Source organism: Notolepis coatsorum (assembly GCF_963971535.1).
Source record: "Notolepis coatsorum genome assembly, chromosome: 1".
In the NCBI taxonomy this organism is placed as follows: Eukaryota; Metazoa; Chordata; class Actinopteri; order Aulopiformes; family Paralepididae; genus Notolepis; species Notolepis coatsorum.
This window is the reverse complement of record NC_140165.1, coordinates 315,360,845-315,380,749: the sequence shown is the minus strand read 5'-3', so window position 1 is coordinate 315,380,749 and position 19,905 is coordinate 315,360,845. Positions and strand designations below refer to the sequence as shown.

General features: G+C 45.3%; 1 protein-coding gene across 1 annotated transcript in view; it reads right to left on the bottom strand.

The window, feature by feature from the left end:
* Positions 1-2,423: 2,423 nt before the first annotated feature.
* The window catches only part of strn4 (striatin, calmodulin binding protein 4), a 53,746-nt gene continuing 36,264 nt past the window's right edge, over positions 2,424-19,905 (bottom strand). The window contains 6 exon segments of the mRNA XM_084311677.1: positions 2,424-3,080; positions 6,662-6,859; positions 8,424-8,510; positions 10,816-10,914; positions 11,838-11,978; positions 18,745-18,912. Of these exon segments, the coding sequence (XP_084167803.1) occupies positions 6,690-6,859; positions 8,424-8,510; positions 10,816-10,914; positions 11,838-11,978; positions 18,745-18,912 (665 nt within the window). The 3' untranslated portion in view covers positions 2,424-3,080; positions 6,662-6,689.

The window sequence follows — 19,905 nt, the reverse complement described above, 5'->3', positions numbered from 1 at the left end:
AGCCGCAGGGGGGGGTGATGGCCCGGAGTGACGCGGACAAGCTACCTCTACGGAGCCGCGCTCTCTAAAGCCCCAACGCTAGCAGCTTTAGGGAGCGTTCGTCCGCTCCAGCCGTCATCACCCTCGTCTCTCTACACTATGCACAATTCTTTCCTCTTCTAGACATTCACCAACAACAAAAAAACAACAAAAAAAAATAAACGACATTATGATTCCCTGTCCGATGTAACGCCACCGACTTAGTTAGTGAGATTAGGTAGTGTTGACTCTCGTGTCTTCGGTAAAGAGGAGGAGGAGGAAATCTTTTTGTTTCATCTCTCTTTTTTCCCGGGAGACACGGTGGGCCAGGAGGAACCGTTCCACCCAGACGAACAAATCTGAACTGACCACGTCCTAGTAGTGTCACCACCCAAAAAAACACGATGTGGAAATTAGCTGGGGGGGAGACGACCGTCATCGCCGCTGTCCACGTCTCAGTCGGGGTGGAACTCTCAGTTCCTCAGAGAACAAGCCCAACAACCCGCGTGAAACGATAAAGGCCGACCTCAGACACACGTCACGGGCTGGGTAGCGCAGTGGACTAAGCAGCACTCGCCTCGTACCACCGCAGAGAGACTCTGGGATCGAACCCAGCTGTCGGTGGTACCTCCGGCTCGGTCAGTCGTCCCTACTAACACGATTGGCAGTAGTGTTAGCGGGTGGGAAGCCGGCGGGGTGTGTGCGTGTGTCCTGGTCGTTGTTAAAAACTGCGACTCCTACTGGTCGGTCTGGGCGTCTGTTCAGCGAGGGAGGGGATCTGGGGGAAAAAGCACGTGTTAACGTTCCCCCAGTGAAACTCCTCGCTGTCGGGTGAAAAGAAGCGGCTGGCGACTCCACGTGTATCGGAGGAGGAGGCACGTGGTATAGTTCTACACCCTCCCCAGGCCGACAGTGGGGTACAATGCGCCGGCAACGACCAGGAAGGGAATTGGCATAACGACACAAAAATTGGGATGGGTGAAAAATACAGAAAAAAAGCCCAAAGATAAATATAAAAGAAAAAAGACAAACCAACAAAAAAAAAAACCCGGTGAGTAAGAAGATGAAATGGGACGACGCTACAGCATCTCCATGCCGACGACACGCTTCAATAGAGGCGGGACTTAAAAAAAATAAAGGGCCAATTCACTCAATACGCTATATAGCCCAGTGAGTAAGAAACAAGCGGACACACACACACACACAACCGTTCACAGACACACACAACCGTACACACACATACACACAACCGTTCAGACACACACGACCGCTCACACACACACACACACACACACACATACACACAACCGTTCAGACACACACGACCGCTCACACACACAGGTCCCTGATCCTGACCCTAGACTAACAAGGTCTTAGCACCGAGATTTAACTAGTGCACATGCAAACATACACAAACACACACACACACACACAAACTCACCTCTGTACAGTAAAAAAGCGCCAAAACGTCAATAGTCTGCAGCGTAAAAGCCGAGAGAGTCTACAGACTTGACCTCCTGCCGCTCTCGGGTCTAGAAAACCGAGACTGTGCTTCCTCCTTGACCTACGACCTTCGGTCTCTCTCTACTAAGCTAACACTGAAAATGACCGCGTGGAGACCGGGGTGTCTGTCTGTAAGACGATCGTTGGCAATAACTATATGACGGGAACTTCTTCTTCTTCTGTGGTGGTGGTTGGAAATAAATGCTTATTCATCTTGTGCAGAGTAGCATTTCCTCTCTCTCTCTCACGCACATATGCACGCGCGCACGCACACACACACACACACACACACACACACACATATGCGCGCGCATACGCATAATCTCGCACGCAACTGAAACAGGAGATAGTAAATGACACTCGGACGAGCGAACAATGAGGCTTTAGTGTCGTTGGCGATGAGGCTGAAATTAAAGCTATTGGTTCCAACACTGAGGGTTAGCGACTGGCTATAGCGTCTACGACTACAACATTCTCCAACCCCAAACGACCACACACACACACACGACCACACACACACACACACACACACACACGACCACACACACACACACACACACACACACACACACACGCACATCCACTCCTCCCCTGGAGGAGTCTTTGGAATGAAACGCGTTTGTTTCTCTGTGGGTTCTGTAGTACTGTAGTAGTTCGGTATAAATGGTGGGCGTTTATATAACAGCTTTTTGTCCAAAGCGCTTTACAATTTCTCTTGTTCCTCACATCCACCCGTTCACTCACACGCCGACGGCGGCGCTAATCGGGGGAGCGGTTAGGGGGGGGGGGGGGGTTAAGTGTCTTGCTCAAGGACACTTCCAACACACTGCCCCCGTGAGTGAGGAGGAGGAGCTGCTGGAATCGAACCGGGAACCTTTTTAACCGATTCCCCTGGACGACCGACCGCTCTCTACCTCCTGAGCCCCCCCCCCGTCGCCTGTGAACGTGAACCTAAGCGAGCCGAGCTACGTACATCTAGGAAAGAAAAGAGACTTCTCAGGAGACCGATGCGGCGGTGTGCGTTTGTGTGCGGTGTGCGTGGAGAGAGTGTGCGTACGCGCAGGTGTATATATATATATATATATACACACAGTGTGTGAGAGGAGTAGTGTCAGCAGGTGGAGCACACAAACATCACACAGTGGCCTCGTAATAATAATAATAGTAACAATAACAACCCGGTGGCGGAAGGACCGACCGACTGACGGAGCAGAAGCCTATAATATTGTAGTGTAGAAAAGTGTTCGTCCAAACCGTACTAAAAAAAAAAAAAAAAAAAAAAAAAAAAAAAAACACAGCAGCCGAGAACTTTTAAAGTTATAAAAAAGCGGTATGGTTAGTATTACAACAAGTCACTGAGGCATCATGGAGGACAGCAAGGAATCGTGGGAATTATGGGCGTCCTGTGGCGATGACCCAGCCAGTGGGGTGCAGGACAAAGCATAGTGTGTGTGTATGTGTGTGTGTGTGTGTGTGTGTGTGTGTGTGTGTGTGGGAGAGCGCAGTTGAGGTCTGTCCATTCTTCAGTCTCTTTTGGCCCCAGTTGTGGATGTAGGACTCTGGGGGGGGGGGGGGGTACAGAGAGAGGTTAATGTTAGACCAACAGCTAATTGGAATTGCACATTTCTGAAAACAGGCAAACCTTTAGTAACGATTTGTCCAGAGCATGTGTGGTGTGGAAATTCACTTTCGGCTAAAAAAAAAAGAAAAAAGAAAAGCACTTTGTACTCCCCCTTCCCCCCTCTCTAGACTCCTGCCACCCTCTCTAGACTCCTCCCTCCCACTCTAGACTCCTCCCCTTCCTCTCTAGAGTCCTCCCCTCCCTCCGCGGCGCGCACTGCAAAACAAGCACGTGTGGAACATGTCTCGTGGACAGACGTGGGCGAATGAGGAAATATGGTCAGACGAGCTAATTAAACAGCCGCTTGTGGCCACTCACAAAAACAACGAGGTGTACAAGTTGTTTAGCGAGAGAATGATGGCAATGGGCTTCAATCGAACAATTGACCAATGTCACATCAAAGTTAAAAAAAACTGCGTCAGCATTTCAGCAATATATGAGAATAATGTGTGTGTGCTGGGCTGCTTCGCAGAATAATGTGGTGTGTGTGTGTGTATGTGTGTGCGCTGGGCTGCTTCGCAGAATAATGTGGTGTGTGTGTGTGTATGCGTGTGTGTGTGCGCTGGGCTGCTTCGCAGAATAATGTGGTGTATGTGTGTGTATGCGTGTGTGTGTGCGCTGGGCTGCTTCACAGAATAATGTGTGTATGTGTGTGTATGTGCGCTGGGCTGCTTCACAGAATAATGTGTGTATGTGTGTATGTGTGCGTTGGGCTGCTTCGCAGAATAATGTGTGTATGTGTGTATGTGTGCGTTGGGCTGCTTCGCAGAATAATGTGTGTATGTGTGTGTATGTGTGTGCGCTGGGCTGCTTCACAGAATAATGTGTGTATGTGTGTGTATGTGTGCGCTGGGCTGCTTCACAGAATAATGTGTGTATGTGTGTGTATGTGTGCGCTGGGCTGCTTCGCAGAATAATGTGTGTATGTGTGTGTATGTGTGTGCGCTGGGCTGCTTCACAGAATAATGTGGTGTATGTGTGTGCGCTGGGCTGCTTCACAGAATAATGTGTGTATGTGTGTGCGCTGGGCTGCTTCACAGAATAATGTGGTGTATGTGTGTGTATGTGTGTGCGCTGGGCTGCTTCACAGAATAATGTGGTGTATGTGTGCGCTGGGCTGGGCTGCTTCGCAGAATAATGTGGTGTATGTGTGCGCTGGGCTGGGCTGCTTCGCAGAATAATGTGGTGTATGTGTGCGCTGGGCTGGGCTGCTTCGCAGAATAATGTGGTGTATGTGTGCGCTGGGCTGGGCTGCTTTGCAGAATAATGTGGTGTATGTGTGCGCTGGGCTGGGCTGCTTCGCAGAATAATGTGGTGTATGTGTGTGTATGTGTGTGCGCTGGGCTGGGCTGCTTCGCAGAATAATGTGGTGTATGTGTGTATGTGCGCTGGGCTGCTTCGCAGAATAATGTGGTGTATGTGTGTGTGTGTGTGTGCGCTGGGCTGCTTCGCAGAATAATGTGGTGTGTGTGTGTATGTGCGCTGTAGAGCCGTCCCCGAAGCCTGTTTTTGGGATTCTATATATCCAATAGACGAGACGCCCTTTTCGATCGCGTGACATTGTTCAGAAAGGTTGGTGCACTTGTCAAATTGCAGTGTGAAAGCAAACCGAACCAAATGAAGAATGCAACAATGTTGCAACTTCCCCCCCTCCGAATCGCACCGAGTCCACCAAACTATATGTGAAAGCGACCTTAGTGTGTTTCCTAGTGTGTTGACGTCGTTACAGCATCGCCACTCAACAAAACTGCTAACATTATCGATAGCCAATGAAAATCTGTTATGCAAGAATAGCAGGTGTGATAAATGTTGCTTTCGCGTTTCGCTTAGACCAGGTGGAAAAATAATCAAAACATACATAAAGCTCAATATAAAAAAAAAAAAAATTAAATTTGTTTTAACACTTTGGCTGCCATGGGTTAAATTCATGATATACCATAGATTGCCAGCTCTATTTGTCTATGGAGAAAGTCCCCTTCTTTGCAGGGCTATAACTTTTTAAATTCTATTGCTACATTGCCATTATTAGGGCCCATTCAAAGTCCTATATGTATTGTTCATTGTGTAGCAACGTTAAAGTTTTTCATTCACATATTCATAGTAAAGTATGGTCTAATGTATAAGTATGTTTTCATCTCTTTCTGCAGCTTTCCCCAGAACGTGATATATAGCCCCAAATGCATTATATTGATGATGAAATACAGTTTGATGGCAATCAGCGCGATATAAAAAATTCCAACTAGACGTACTTCTAGAAGTTACTACACGTCATCTGATGTTGACCGGATGGGCGAGGGGGCGTTTATAATTCCGTGGGCAGCGTTATACCAATCATCTAATGTGGGTCAAATGTTGATAATAGCAGCTAGTATCGAAGACGGTAATTTTACACGCTAAAACTCACCCCAGTCTCCGCGCGCCGTTGGGCGATCATCGTAGAGTAGAAATTTTATCATTATGGGATGGCGATTTACCCGGTCCATCTCCAGCTTGTATAATGGTATATACGTCCAAATCATGTTGTTTATCGAGTTATTGGCAATCGATCGCTATTTAGTGTGACGAGCTAGAGTGCCTGAACCTATACCGAGTGCCCGGAAGTAATACGGCCGACCAGCAAAACCTCTACTGCGCTTCCTGTTAAGCGATTGCGCCGATCGGCCACCAGATGGCGCTCCTGAACCGCCAGAGAGCTCAGTGGGTCCTCCTGGTGGATCTCAGGCCAGCGGAGAGGAAATATGAATCCGATTCCAGATTTTTGAAATATTGATATTAAAGACTCTGTAAAGCGTCCTCGGCAACTTGAGCATGGCCGGGAATGACGCTTTAACACGGCTCCTGGCAGCCAAAGTGTTAATATATGAATATTTTTGTATCATGATTTTAGGTCAGAAAACCGGAAATCCGGTTAAAAACGGAGAAATCACATCCCTGCTCTCTAGACTTCTCCCACCCTTTCTAGACTCCTCCCCATCCCTCTCTAGACCCCCCCTCCCAGTCTCTAGACTCCTCCCCTCCCTCTCTAGACTCCTCCCACCCTCTCTAGACTCCTCCCCTCCCTAGACGCCTCCCTCCCTCTCTAGACCCCACTCCCTCTCTAGACTCCTCCCCTCTCTCTAGACTCCTCCCTCCTCTCCCCTAGACTCATTCTATGTCTGCACTTTTACATTGCTTTTATTTAGTCAGAAACATGCTAATAGATTTTCTTTTATAGATTTGATCTATAATCTATCATAATCAATAAGAAATCTATTAACTTTTTATCTTTTTCATAGATTTTAACGACAGATTGATTTTTTATTACAAATCTTCTGGGAGGTTTTTATGATCAATTCTCTGCTCATTTGATGCCTGTCGATAATTATGCCAATTTTTATGTCTATTTTGTGTCTACATCACTGCTGTGAAGCACTTTGGGCTGCAATTCCTCTATGAAAGGTGCTATACAAATAAAGTTCATTATTATTATTATTATGAGTAATAATTATTGTATTAGACTCCTCTCTCCCAGTCTCTCACTAGAATTCCGGCGTCGCGGGGGCCGCCCTCAGACGAAGATCTTGGCGAGTGCGTCCGCCCCGGCGCTGGCGATGAAGGGCTGCGAGGGGTGGAAGGCCACGTCGTGGATGGCCTCGTCGTGCTTCTTCCTGTGGGCCGTGATCTCCTGCACGCACGTCCTGTTGTCCAGCATCCACAGGCGCACCGAGCAGTCGTGGCCTGCAGGGGGCGACAGAGCGGAGACGGAGCCGCGGGTGAGCACAACTCTTAAAAGGCGAAAGAAACACTATACAAAATATACAATATACAAAACTAAACTAAAGTACAAATATGTATTGTGTGTAGATGTACTGTGTGTAGATGTATTGTGTGTAGATGTACCGTGTGTAGATGTATTGTGTGTAGTTGTACTGTGTGTAGTTGTACTGTGTGTAGATGTACTGTGTGTAGATGTACTGTGTGTAGATGTACTGTGTACTGTGTGTAGATGTACTGTGTGTGTAGATGTACTGTGTGTAGATGTACTGTGTGTAGTAGGGCTGACCCCTATTAGTCGATTAGTCGGTCGAAAGGAGCCGTAGTCGACTGGCCAACCTCTTAGTCGAATATAATTTATTTTTTTATAATTATTATAATTATTTTATTTTATCATTCTTTCCAAAATAAAAGAGGCCTAGAAGCGTGGCTAACGCTAATGGCACGCATACCAGAGGCTAACTGCCTAAGAAAACAGGCACAGAGGCACAGAAAGAGGATTTCACCCATCTAATGAACACACTAGACTAGACAAATATCAAGATGTGAATGAATGAATGAATGAATGAATGAATGAATGAATGAATGAATGAATGAATGAATGAATGAATGACCTTTATTTATAGAGCACCCTTCACAGCACGAATGCACAGGGTGCTTTACACTACATCTTAATATAAAAACACAATAAAAACAAAATCAGAAATAAATGACAACAGACAAACAGCAGTTAAAAACAGTGAAACCAGATAGAAAAAGTAGAATAAAAGAATTTGGATAAAATCATGAGTCACTAATTAAAACAACACTATAGAACAGAAAAAGGCGCCTATGTGTGATTAAAAGCCTGCCTGAACAAATGTGTTTTTAGTTGTTTTTTAAACGAGTTCTCAGAGGGGGCAGTTCGCAGGTCCAGGGGGAGAGCGTTCCAGAGCCTTGGTGCTGTCACCTCGAAGGCTCGATCACCCCTTGTTTTTAGCCTGGACCTGGGGATCACTAGGAGGTGCTGATCGGCAGATCTGAGTGAGCGGGTGTTGGTGTAGGGATGGATGAGTTCCGTGATGTAGATAGGGGCCTGACCGTGAAGTGCTCTGAAAGTGAAAGTGAGGACTTTGAAGTGAATTCTGTAGTGTACCGGGAGCCAGTGCAGGAATACCAAAATGGGAGTGATGTGACATGATTTTTTTTACCTTGTGAGTAGCCTGTATCCATCAGTGGACCAATTGCATGCTTTTGCAGAGGACAAGAAGCCTTCAGTCAACTCCTACAGACATTAAGCTTCACCCCCCACAGCCCAAATGGAATGATACAAAATTCAAAAAAAAATATATATATATATATAATAAAAAAAAGTAACAAATATTATACTTTTTTTTTGTCGAGTCAATAGTCGACTAACGGCACATTTTGGCCAATCATAGTCGACCATCCAAATCCTTAGTCGGGGACAGCCCTAGTGTGTAGATGTACTGTGTGTAGATGTACTGTGTGTAGATGTATAAACGATTGGTGTTTATTCGATACTCACTGCCGGAGACGAGGTAAGTGCCCTTAGGGTCCGTCGTGAGGCAGGTGACGGCGTCCAGGTGGGCCACCATGGAGTGGACCACTTTGCCTGCATGGACACAAAACAAAACCAAATGCATCATGGGTATCCCCGTTCAGAAGGATCACAAGTGGATCTATGGATCTAATATGAAATCTTAACCGAAGAACAAAAAAACCTCCAATCTGAAAAATTCACATTGTTGTTTTCGTGTTGTTTTCTTGCAGAATGCTATTATTTAAGGATACCCAATAAAATAAACCAGTTTTTGGACTACAGTATATTACGTGTCAACAATACCGACCAGGTATTATTAGTGCCTCGCAAAGTGCAGATTTTCCACACTTTTTTTTAAATGCAGTTTATGCATGTTTTGTTCTTCGGGGGGCCATCGATATAGAAGTTATTGAGTCGACCACAACATAACAGGATTGGGTGGCAAGGTTTTAGCAAAATTAATTCAAAATATAAAACTTATAAAAAAGGTAGAACCGGGTAATGCTATATAAACAAAAGAAAACAGCGACCTCTAGACTAAAGTGCCCTGCTGGCTATTTGTGCTTTGTTTTTACATCTTGTGTTTTGATCTGACGTGTGGGCTGGAGGTCAGTCCGAGTGTCTCCAGACCGTCTCTTGGCAGAGCCTGAGGCGTGGCCGGCAGCAGCGAGCCCTCCCCTGTGTACCCACTGAACTAAGCACACATCAGAAGAACAAACACAAACAACACCGAGACCCACAGACTAGTCAAGCCGGACCCGGCAGCGACACAACACACAACACAACACAACGGGGGAGCCAGTCAGTTAGGTCACTTGACTATTGTATAAGCCAGGCCATGTCCAGACGAAAACCGATTTCGGTCGTATCATCAGTCAAAGTATTTGATCGTATGCACCTTTCATCCACACGGAACTGCGTTGTGGCAGCCTGAAGACGCTATTTTTTCCTAAACCGGCTTCCAGAGTGCGCAATTCTGAAGACACTCCCCATTGCGTGGCCGTCTTTACAAGCGATACGAGTCTTTTCCTGAACCGATGACGCGATAGCCCACTTCTCCCTTAACTCGCATGTGCAAACTCAGCCAACATCACAACCACCGTCGACAACAGATTGACATCTCCCTTAACAGTGTTACAGAAGCTATTGAGCTTGATCTGGCTTTTACAGCTAAATGTACCTTTTCTGAAAACCCAAGTAGTAGCCATGCACATACTGTTCCATAGCATACGCCTTCAGTTGATCATGACAAATCCTCTCTTACCTTGACGATTAAAAAGCCTCCATCATTTAGTAAACAGTATCCCCATGGCTGGTGTTGAGCTGTAGCCAGCCAGCTAGCTAGCACTGATGCTATTCAAATGCTATCAACATTAACTAAATAGCTAACCAACTAAATACAATAGACAGTGGTATCCTGAGGTAACGTTAAATACAGACAACAAACGTTGTCTGTATTTAAAGTTAAACATCAATCAATTACTTTAATACAACACAGGTAGTTTGAGCCGCGGTCTCGGTCTCTCGCTCCACTCCTTTGGAAAACTAACGTTACGTTAGCTCAAGTTAACGAAAACAACGACAACACTTCCAGTCTGGGGTTTTCAAAATAAAAGAGCGACGTCTAAAACAGGAAAGACGTTTATTTTGTAAATTTGTGGCACGCACTTATTTCTTGAGACGTTTTCGTTTTTACGGAAACCTTTTTTTAAATGAAAACTAAATGAAAACGAAAAAGATCAAAATCGTTTTAGTCTGGACAAGGCCTAAATGTAAACAAAGTGCATTACCGAGCGGTGCTCTTTCACCTAGAGGTCGCTGTTTGACGCCATTACAGATTTTTACCTTTAACACTATAGAAGGTTAACCCCTTCACTACCACACTAGTACTAGTAGTGAAAGTGTTAACCCTTTGTAGTGTGATAGTGAAAGGGTTGACCTTCTGTAGTGTGGTAGTGAAATAGTTAACCTTCTGTAGTGTGGTAGTGAAGGGTTAACCTTCTGTAGTGTGGTAGTGAAAGGGTTAACCTTCTGTAGTGTGGTAGTGAAAGGGTTAATGATGGGGAATTCATTCTCAATCATTTCTTTACAGACAGGATATAAGAGCCTTTTAAAAATATATATACACAAATAACTTCCATTTCTGGAAGAAATTCAGAAGAGGATGAGGAGGAGGGGCCACGCCCCCAGAAGAGGATGAGGAGGAGGGGCCACGCCCCCAGAAGAGGAGGAGGGGCCACGCCCCCAGTGTCCCTGCCGAGACAAACGACACTGCTTACAAAGGCAACGTGTCTCCGAGGGGGCGGAGCCATTTTCAAATGCGTTTCTATGACGACACCATCCTCTCCAGGTTTGACAGAGACAGAGAGATACACACCCGTCTTGTTGTCTAGGAAACGGATGGTCCTGTTCTCGTGTGCAGTGATGGAGACGGGTTCGGTCGGATGACTGACGACGCGGTTTATCACCTCGCTGCCTGCGGGGGGCGATAGAGCGGAGGGAGAGACGGAGGCAGAGACACAGAGATCAGCGTCAAGTCAGTCAGTTTAGGGACATTCATTCTCTCTCATTCACATTCACTTAAATGTAAACAAAGTGTAATACTAGAGGTCGCTGTTTGATGGCATTGCAGATTTTTACAGACTTTCTTCTGTGGTGTGGTAGTGAAAGGGTTAACCTTCTGTAGGGTGGTAGTGAAAGGGTTAACCTTCTGTAGTGTGGTAGTGAAAGGGTTAACCTTCTGTAGTGTGGTAGTGAAAAGTTAACTTTCTGTAGTGTGGTAGTGAAAGGGTTAACCTTCTGTAGTGTGGTAGTGAAAGGGTTAACCTTCTGTAGGGTGATAGTGAAAGGGTTAACCTTCTGTAGTGTGGTAGTGAAAGGGTTAACCTTCTGTAGTGTGGTAGTGAAAAGTTAACTTTCTGTAGTGTGGTAGTGAAAGGGTTAACCTTCTGTAGTGTGGTAGTGAAAGCGTTAATCTTCTGTAGTGTAGTAGTGAACAGGTTAACCTGTAGTGTGGTAGTGAAAGGGTTAACCTTCTGTAGTGTGATAGTGAATAGTGATTTAAATTTTTTTTAACATGTTTTGATCTTAAATTGTTAAAAAATATCAGTAATTTCTGAAAATAGCTCTTTATCTGATTATCATAAAAAAGTGTTTTCTATACAGAGATATCGACATCGGTAAATATCGGTATCGGCCAGAACAGCAATATTAATATCGGTTATCGGTATCGGCCACAATTTTCACATCGGTGCATCACTAGCCCACAACTGATCCGACTGACACTCATCCTTCCTCTATCCACACAGCGGATGTCGTGGTAGGCGTTCATCCCCCACCCTGGTTCTCTCTTCCCACCTCCCCCAGGCGTGTGAGAGACGTCCAGACTCCGGCACCTACCGTCCTTGGTCTGCGTCTCCAGGACCATGATGCTCTGCTCCGTGTTGAGGTCGTAGAGCAGCGTGTCGCCGCCGTCGAACGACGCCACCACCTGGTTGGGGTCAGTGGTGACGAAGGCCACCGAGGTGGGCGTGCCGTGCTCTGTTGAGAGGGGGGGGACGGAGGAGAGGTCAGGAGAAGGGATTCTCAAATAGACACACGAGGTCATGGACCCACGTCTGATAAGATCCGAGAGGATATTTGCTTCTAGGTGGCGTCAAGAATCAAGAGGTTTATTTGTCACATACATACCAGGGCAGACAGTGAAATGCGGGTGGTCATGCCCGCATCGATTGTGCAACATACAATAATAAAATAGGCATAGAAAAAAAATTAAATAGGTAAGACACAAGATATGCATGATAAAAAAAATACATGCGAAGTTCCTGAGAAACACTACTATACAATATACAATTTAAGCTCTCAATGTATCTAAACTAGGGATGCTCGATGTTGGCTTTTTTACCGATACCGATATACCGATATTGTCCAACTCTTAAATATAAATAAAGGTTATAGAGAAACAAAAAGAAAAAAAATATGATCTAAAAAAAAAAAACTATACAGATATTTTCCGATATCACATTTTAATGCCAATATCGGCCGATAATATCGGACATCCCTAATCTAAACTATACAGTACCTCCTTCCTTTAAAGTGACTTTCCATTTTTAAAGTGACATTTTGTTTAAAGTGATTGTTTTAGCGGTTGCCGCATGAGTGTGACTGACGAGTCGATCGCAGTCAACCAGCACCTGCTAACATGTCTGACCCTTTAGCTCAGCTGGTTAGTGTGTAAACTACAGTCAACCAGCACCTGCTAACAGGTCTGACCCTTTAGCTCAGCTGGTTAGTGTAAACTACAGTCAACCAGCACCTGCTAACAGGTCTGACCCTTTAGCTCAGCTGGTTAGTGTGTAAACTACAGTCAACCAGCACCTGCTAACAGGTCTGACCCTTTAGCTCAGCTGGTTAGTGTGTAAACTACAGTCAACCAGCACCTGCTAACAGGTCTGACCCTTTAGCTCAGCTGGTTAGTGTGTAAACTACAGTCAACCAGCACCTGCTAATGGGTCTGACCCTTTAGCTCAGCTGGTTAGCGCGGCCGGCCGGTCGATCCTATGGTCCCAGGTTCAAATGCACTCAGTTACATTGGTGACAGCGGTGGGATCTCACTGCCCTGTGAATCTGTATCCAGGTTCAAGTAGCAATGGGGGTGGGATCTCGGTGCCTTAACCCTGGGAAAGTGCATGCGTGGATGAAATAACGTGCAAGGACGCACTTCTCGGGGGGGGGGGGGGGGGGGGGTGATTGTAAACTAAACTACTAAACGAGTCGGTCACAGTCAACCAGCACCTGCTGACAGGTCTGACCCTTTATCTACCGTTTGGGCATCCCAACACGAGGAAGTGAGCTGCAGAGCCTCGCTGACAGCATTTCTTGGCTTGACTTATTCATGTGAGTCGTCGGGCTTTTCCCACATGAAGAATCCAAATACCGTTCCACCATGACTGATGGTCATCTGGAGGGCTGGCTGCCTGAGACCAGCTATCAGCGGCATAAATCTACTGAGCTGTAGTGTGTGTGTGTGTGTTGTTCTGTGTGTGTTGTTCTGTGTGTGTTGTTCTGTGTGTGTTATACAGAGAGAGATACAGAGAGAGAGAGAGAGAGAGGGAGATAGAGAGATACAGAGAGAGAGAAGAGAGAGAGAGAGAGGGAGGGAGATAGAGAGAGAGATACAGAGAGAGATACAGAGAGAGAGAGATAGAGAGAGATACAGAGAGAGAGATACAGAGAGAGAGAGAGATATACAGAGAGAAGAGAGAGAGGGATACAGAGAGAAGAGAGGGAGATAGAGAGCGAGATACAGAGAGAGAGAGAGAGAGAGAGAGACGGACAGAGACTGTTTTGCTTTGTTTAGTTTGTTTTAACAATGGCTTGTAAACGTATGTTTCCCATGTCAATAAAGCCCCTTTGAATTGAATTGAAACAGAGAGAGACACACAGAGAGAGATACAGAGATAGACGGAGAGAGATACAAAGATAGACAGAGAGAGACAGAGAGAGAGAGAGAGACAGAGATAGTGACAGAGAGAGAGAGAGAGAGACACACAGAGAGAGATACAGAGATAGACAGAGAGAGAGAGTGAGAGACAGAGACACAGGAGAGAGAGAGAGAGATAGACAGAGAGAGAGAGACAGAGAAAGAAAGAGACAGAGAGAGACGGAGAAAGAAAGAGAGACAGAGAGAGACAGAGAAAGAAAGAGAGACAGAGAGAGACACAGAGATAGATAGAGAGAGAGAGAGAGAGAGAGAGAGATTATTGCTAATATTATGGTATGTTTTATTGCTTAATAATATATATGTTATTGTTTGTATGTTGGACTTGCTTTGGCAATAAGTATGTTGATATTTCATGCCAATAAAGCCTATTTGAATTTGAATTTGAATTTGAGAGAGAGAGAGAGAGAGAGAGACGGAGGGAGACAGAGATAGTGACAGAGAGAGAGAGACACAGAGAGAGATACAGAGATAGACAGAGAGACAGAGAGAGAGACAGAGAAAGAAAGAGACAGAGAAAGAAAGAAAGAGAGACAGAGAGAGACACAGAGATAGAGAGAGAGAGAGAGAGAGAGAGAGAGAGAGAGAGAGAGAGAGAGAGAGAGAGAGAGAGAGAGAGAGAGAGCAAACAGTGGTTTCCACACACCGACTGGAACTACAGGAAGGAACAAGAACTTTGAGCGACGGCTCATATGACCCGTTCAAGAGATCCTGCTCTGATAACTAAGACGACTGTACCACCTGTTGTGCAACAAGGCACACACACAAAGGAAGGTCGACATTCCACGGACCTTTTCTCCTGCGAGGAACTCCGACGGGTGTGTGTGTGTTGGTGTTCCTTCACGGGGTGTGACATTAATAAAGTTATGTTGTTATTGAGCCTCCTTGTTGTTTCGTGTGTCGAGCGGATCATTTTAACCCTTTCACTGCCGCACTACCAAACGGTTAACCCTTTCACAGCAGGTTAACCCTTTCACTGCCACACTACCAAACGGTGAACCCTTTCCACTGCGACAATTCACAGCAGGTTAACCCTTTTCACTGCCACACTACGGAAGGTTAACCCTTTACTATCACACTACCGACGGTTTCCACGTGGTCAGGCCAGCTGTAAACGGTGGGATTACAGTCGACAGAGTGATGAACCACAGTGGTATATAGGGATGCAGAGCCACTTATGACAGCGCGCCAGCGCCACCATGTGTTTAAAAAGAATAATACAATATTTAACTTTTTCTTTTTTCTTTTCTGCAGTGAAAGCTTTGGGTCCCGCGCTTAGTTTATTTATTCAAATGATTCAAATTGAGTGTATTTATATTCTACTACATCCTGCACAATTGTACGGCCCTGTTCTATATTATATTGTATTTCTATTCTAATATAGTTTATATATTCCATTTTATTTTATTCTACTTTTATCGTCTGTTGTTAATGTTGATGCACCAAACGACCAAGACAAACTCCTTGTATGTGGAATTACCACGTGTTACTAAGACCTTTCTGATTCTGAGAAACGGACGCATCATTGTCCAATACATGACCGCTCTGCCCTCTGTTCCACTGTGTGTGGCGTGTGTGTGTGTGTGTTGTGCCATATTTTGAGAAAATTCACCTAAAAATACACATTCCCAGTGTCAGAAATATTGTGTCGGTTACTAGGCTTGAGTGAATTGTAACGAACCAAAAGGAGAATATCAATTAAATGTGTTCATCTTTGACAAAAGATTTACCATACATGCAAAATGGTAAGGGCCGGCCACTGAGCTCCTTCAGCACCTTCTTGAGATCACGTGCACAAAAGAATCTAAGCAAATGAATAAAGGGCAGATGATTTACAGGGTTTTTTGTAGATACAGTACTGAATTCTGCCATCCGGACACATTCCATTTGAAATATGATTATAGAATATAGAATATCAGAAGGGCGGCGCTCAGGGCGCCATGGGGGTTCCGTGGGCTCAGCCGCTACATCCACACCCCCCCCCCCTTTTTTTAAATGGAGACAGAACAACCTCAAGGGGCTTTGTTTCAGATTTCTATACACTCTTATACAAGAACCTATCATTAAATATAGTTTAGTTAGATATAGATATAGTTCGACCTGTTGCCACCGGGCAGGCGTCACAGGTGCATCGGAGCAGAACAAACAGGCTCAGAGACAGTTTCTTCCCCAGAGCCATCACCACCCTGAACTAGGGCTGGGCGATATGGCCAAAAATGATATTGTGATAACGATATTGAATATCACTCAATATTCGATATTATCGATATTGTTATAAGTATATATAAAAAAAATATTTTTTTTTTCAACAGATGTATGTTTATTTTGCAGCAATTCTTTGTCATTGCCGCCATCTTTAGTGTTACAGCCTCTCACACTCCAGTTCTCAGGCTGCAGCTGGTTTAAAAGCGAAAGTAAACAGGCTTCTCTGCTGGCTGTGGCTCCAGGAGAGTTGAACAGTTCTGGCTCTGCTAGTTTCTTTTCGATCTTTTGGCGCTTTTTTGGTGGACAAACCACCACACATGTGCACTGTGACTCGTGACTGGAGTCTAGTTCTGCTAGCACACATAGCCTACTGTGTACAGACGGTTTCAAACTGTATTTTAAATTAGAAAGCAAACAAAATAAATGGACAAGAGAAAAATAAATCTCAATTTGGTCAGTCTTGTCAGTTGGACAAGCAAAGCCATTACTTTAAGTTGCAGGCAAGAAAGACAAGTCTGTCCACTGTCTCTGGTTTTAAAACTGCCCTGTTGCAGGTCACAAAAAAAGTTAAAAATTAAATTAAAAAAATCATTTTTTTTTAGATATAGATTATTAAAATATATAGCGATAATTATCGTTATCGTTATATTGCCCAGCCCTACCCTGAACTCTAACATGCACTAATAACTCACCTTTCCCACTCCTCCTCCAACACTGTGCAACATCCTGATGTGCAATATCCACAGTGCAATACCCACCCACTACCGTCTGACACTGTGTGATTGTTATTTATGTATTGTTGTTATTTTGTATATTGTACAGGACTGTAACATTGTCTTATTGTTTAGTATTTAATGTTTCTGTATAGTATTTTATATGTTTCTCTTTTATTTTTATTTTATTACTGCACCTTGAGTTTTTGAGTCCCAAATCTTGTTGTATGCAAATATGACAATAAAGTACAACCTAATCTAATCTAATCTAGTTTGGCGAGAGGACATTCCAGAATTGGATCCTGAGTTTGATTGGGATGATGTCTGGACTAATGTCACATTGGCTTCCCGTAACCCTAATAATCACCAACAAGTATAACTTTAATTATATTCACAGGATGTATCTCACACCTAGGAAGCTGTGTGCTACGGGTTTGGTGGCCGACTCGCGGTGCACCCTGTGCGCTCTAGGGGCCACTAGTGGCACCTATATGCACATGTTCTGGGAATGTCCACCGGTGGCTAGATTTTGGAAATCCATAACCACTCAACTTTCGGACATAGGGACAAGGGAACCGCTCCCGCCTACCTCCGGTCAATGGTCTCTAACTACACACCCTCAAGACCCCTACGCTCTGCATCTTCTGGCCGCCTCAGACCTACTCCTATCCGAGCTCCGGGAGGGTCATCAAAGAGAAGTCGCCTATTCTCAGTCCTTGCCCCACAATGGTGGAATGAACTACCCACCCCAGTTAGAACAGCCGAAACACGTCCAATCTTTCGCCGTCGACTAAAGACGCACTTCTTCAACCATTATCTGAAAAAATGAAAAATAAAAAATAATCTAACCCTAACTAACCGTACTGTCATGCACTTGTCCTAATATAATAAACTAACCTACACTGTAGCACTCAACACTTGATGAACATTGTTACTCAGCTGATAGAGTTGTGCCCTTCCTGATGACTTGTCGTACAGAACTTGTAAGTCGCTTTGGATAAAAGCGTTCAGCTAAATGACTAAATGTAAATGTAACCTGACAATTCCACTTTCTGCAACAACACTAATCCTAAATGATATCTCCCCGTTACCAGCTCCCATACAAATCACAGCAGCCAGAATTGTTTGCCATGAGATGGAAACAACCCGAAAAACTTACAACGATCAATTGGGCTTTGACACTCTCTTGGATGTAATTTATATGGAGATCTCTCGCTGCTCGGGTGCTTGGAGTTAGTGTATCCAACATTGAGTCCTCACGCCAAAAAGCGCCTTTTTCAACCCGACTCGATACGCTGAGATTTCTATGAACTCATATTTCACTAATAACACTTAAAATCATTGGTAAACAAACGTGCTGAAAATATTACACTTTTTAATTTTTTTTAATAATTTTTTAGCATTTTTACAGCTTTATTGGTCACGCAGGACCGACAGAGGAGAGGGCGAACGGGAGGAGAGGTGGGGAGGACATGCGACAAATAACGACGGGAGCTGGGATCGAACCCGGGTCGGCCGCGTAGGTGCGCGAGGCACTATGGTATGCACCACGAGGGCGCCCCGAAAATATACACTTTGACTGCTGTTTTGACAGGGTTGGGGTCCTTACTCTTGGCTACATTTGAAAAAGAAACGCAACCTTAATTAATACGTTCTTGTACCGGACCGCTCAGTTTTAAGGGGTTAAACACTGTACTTAAATAACTAGTGTTTGCTATTTAATGCTGAAGACGGACAGGCAGGGGGCGGAGCTTACCTTTCTCCTGGTTGAAGACGGACAGGCAGGGGGGCGGAGCTTACCTTTCTCCTTGTTGAAGACGGACAGGCAGGGGGGCGGAGCTTACCTTTCTCCTTGTTGAAGACGGACAGGCAGGGGGGCGGAGCTTACCTCTCTCCTTGTTGAAGACGGACAGGCAGGGGGCGGAGCTCTGCGGGTCCCAGAGCCGCACGGTGCCGTCGGCCGCGCAGGACGCCAGGCGGTGGAGCGGCTCGGAGAACGCCAGGCCCCACACACTGTCCTCGTGGCCAATCAGAGCACTGCTCTCTATACCGGGGTCTGGGGGAGGGGGAGAGAGGGGGGAGGGAGAGAGGGAGGGAGAGAGAGGGAGAGAGAGAGAGAGAGGGAGAGAAAAAGTAAGAGGGGGGAGAGAGAGAAAAAGTAAGAGGGGGAGAGAGAGAGAAAGCAAGAGGGGGGAGAGAAAGAGCAAGAGTGAGAGAGAGAGAAAGCAAGAGAAAGAAAGCAATAGTGAGAGAGAGTAAGCAATAGTGAAAGAGAGAGAGAGAGCGAGCAAGAAGCAAGAGGGGGGAGAGAGAGAGAAAGCAAGAGAAAGCAATAATGAGAGAGAGTAATAGTGTGTGAGAGAGAGAGAGAGAGAGAGAGAGAGAGAGAGAGAGAGAGAGAGAGAGAGAGAGAGAGAGAGAGAGAGAGAGAGAGAGAGAGAGAGAGAGAGGGAGAGAGAGAGAGAGAGAGAGAGAGAGAGAGAGACAAGAGACAATAAGGTACTCTGCATATTTATTCCACTTGGAAATAAGTCTTCGACTGCTGATATTACTGGGCTAGTTCCTGAGTAATTGTTACAGTGAGTGTTTCTCCCATTATGTTATTTTGACGCAGTAGTTAGCAGAGTTTCTGCTGGTTGTGGTTCTACGTATATGTACCTGTTTTCAATTATAGTGACTGACTGACTGAGTGACTGATTGACTGACTGACTGACTTAGTGACTGACTGACTGAGTGACTGAGTGACTGACTGAGTGACTGACTGACTGACTGACTGACTGACTGAGTGACTGATTGACTGACTGACTGACTTAGTGACTGACTGACTGAGTGACTGAGTGGACTGACTGAGTGACTGACTGACTGAGTGACTGAGTGACTGACTGAGTGACTGACTGACTGACTGCCTGACTGACTGACTGACTTAGTGACTGACTGACTGAGTGACTGAGTGACTGACTGACTGACTGACTGACTGACTGACTGACTGAGTGACTGAGTGACTGACTGAGTGACTGACTGCCTGACTGACTGACTGACTTAGTGACTG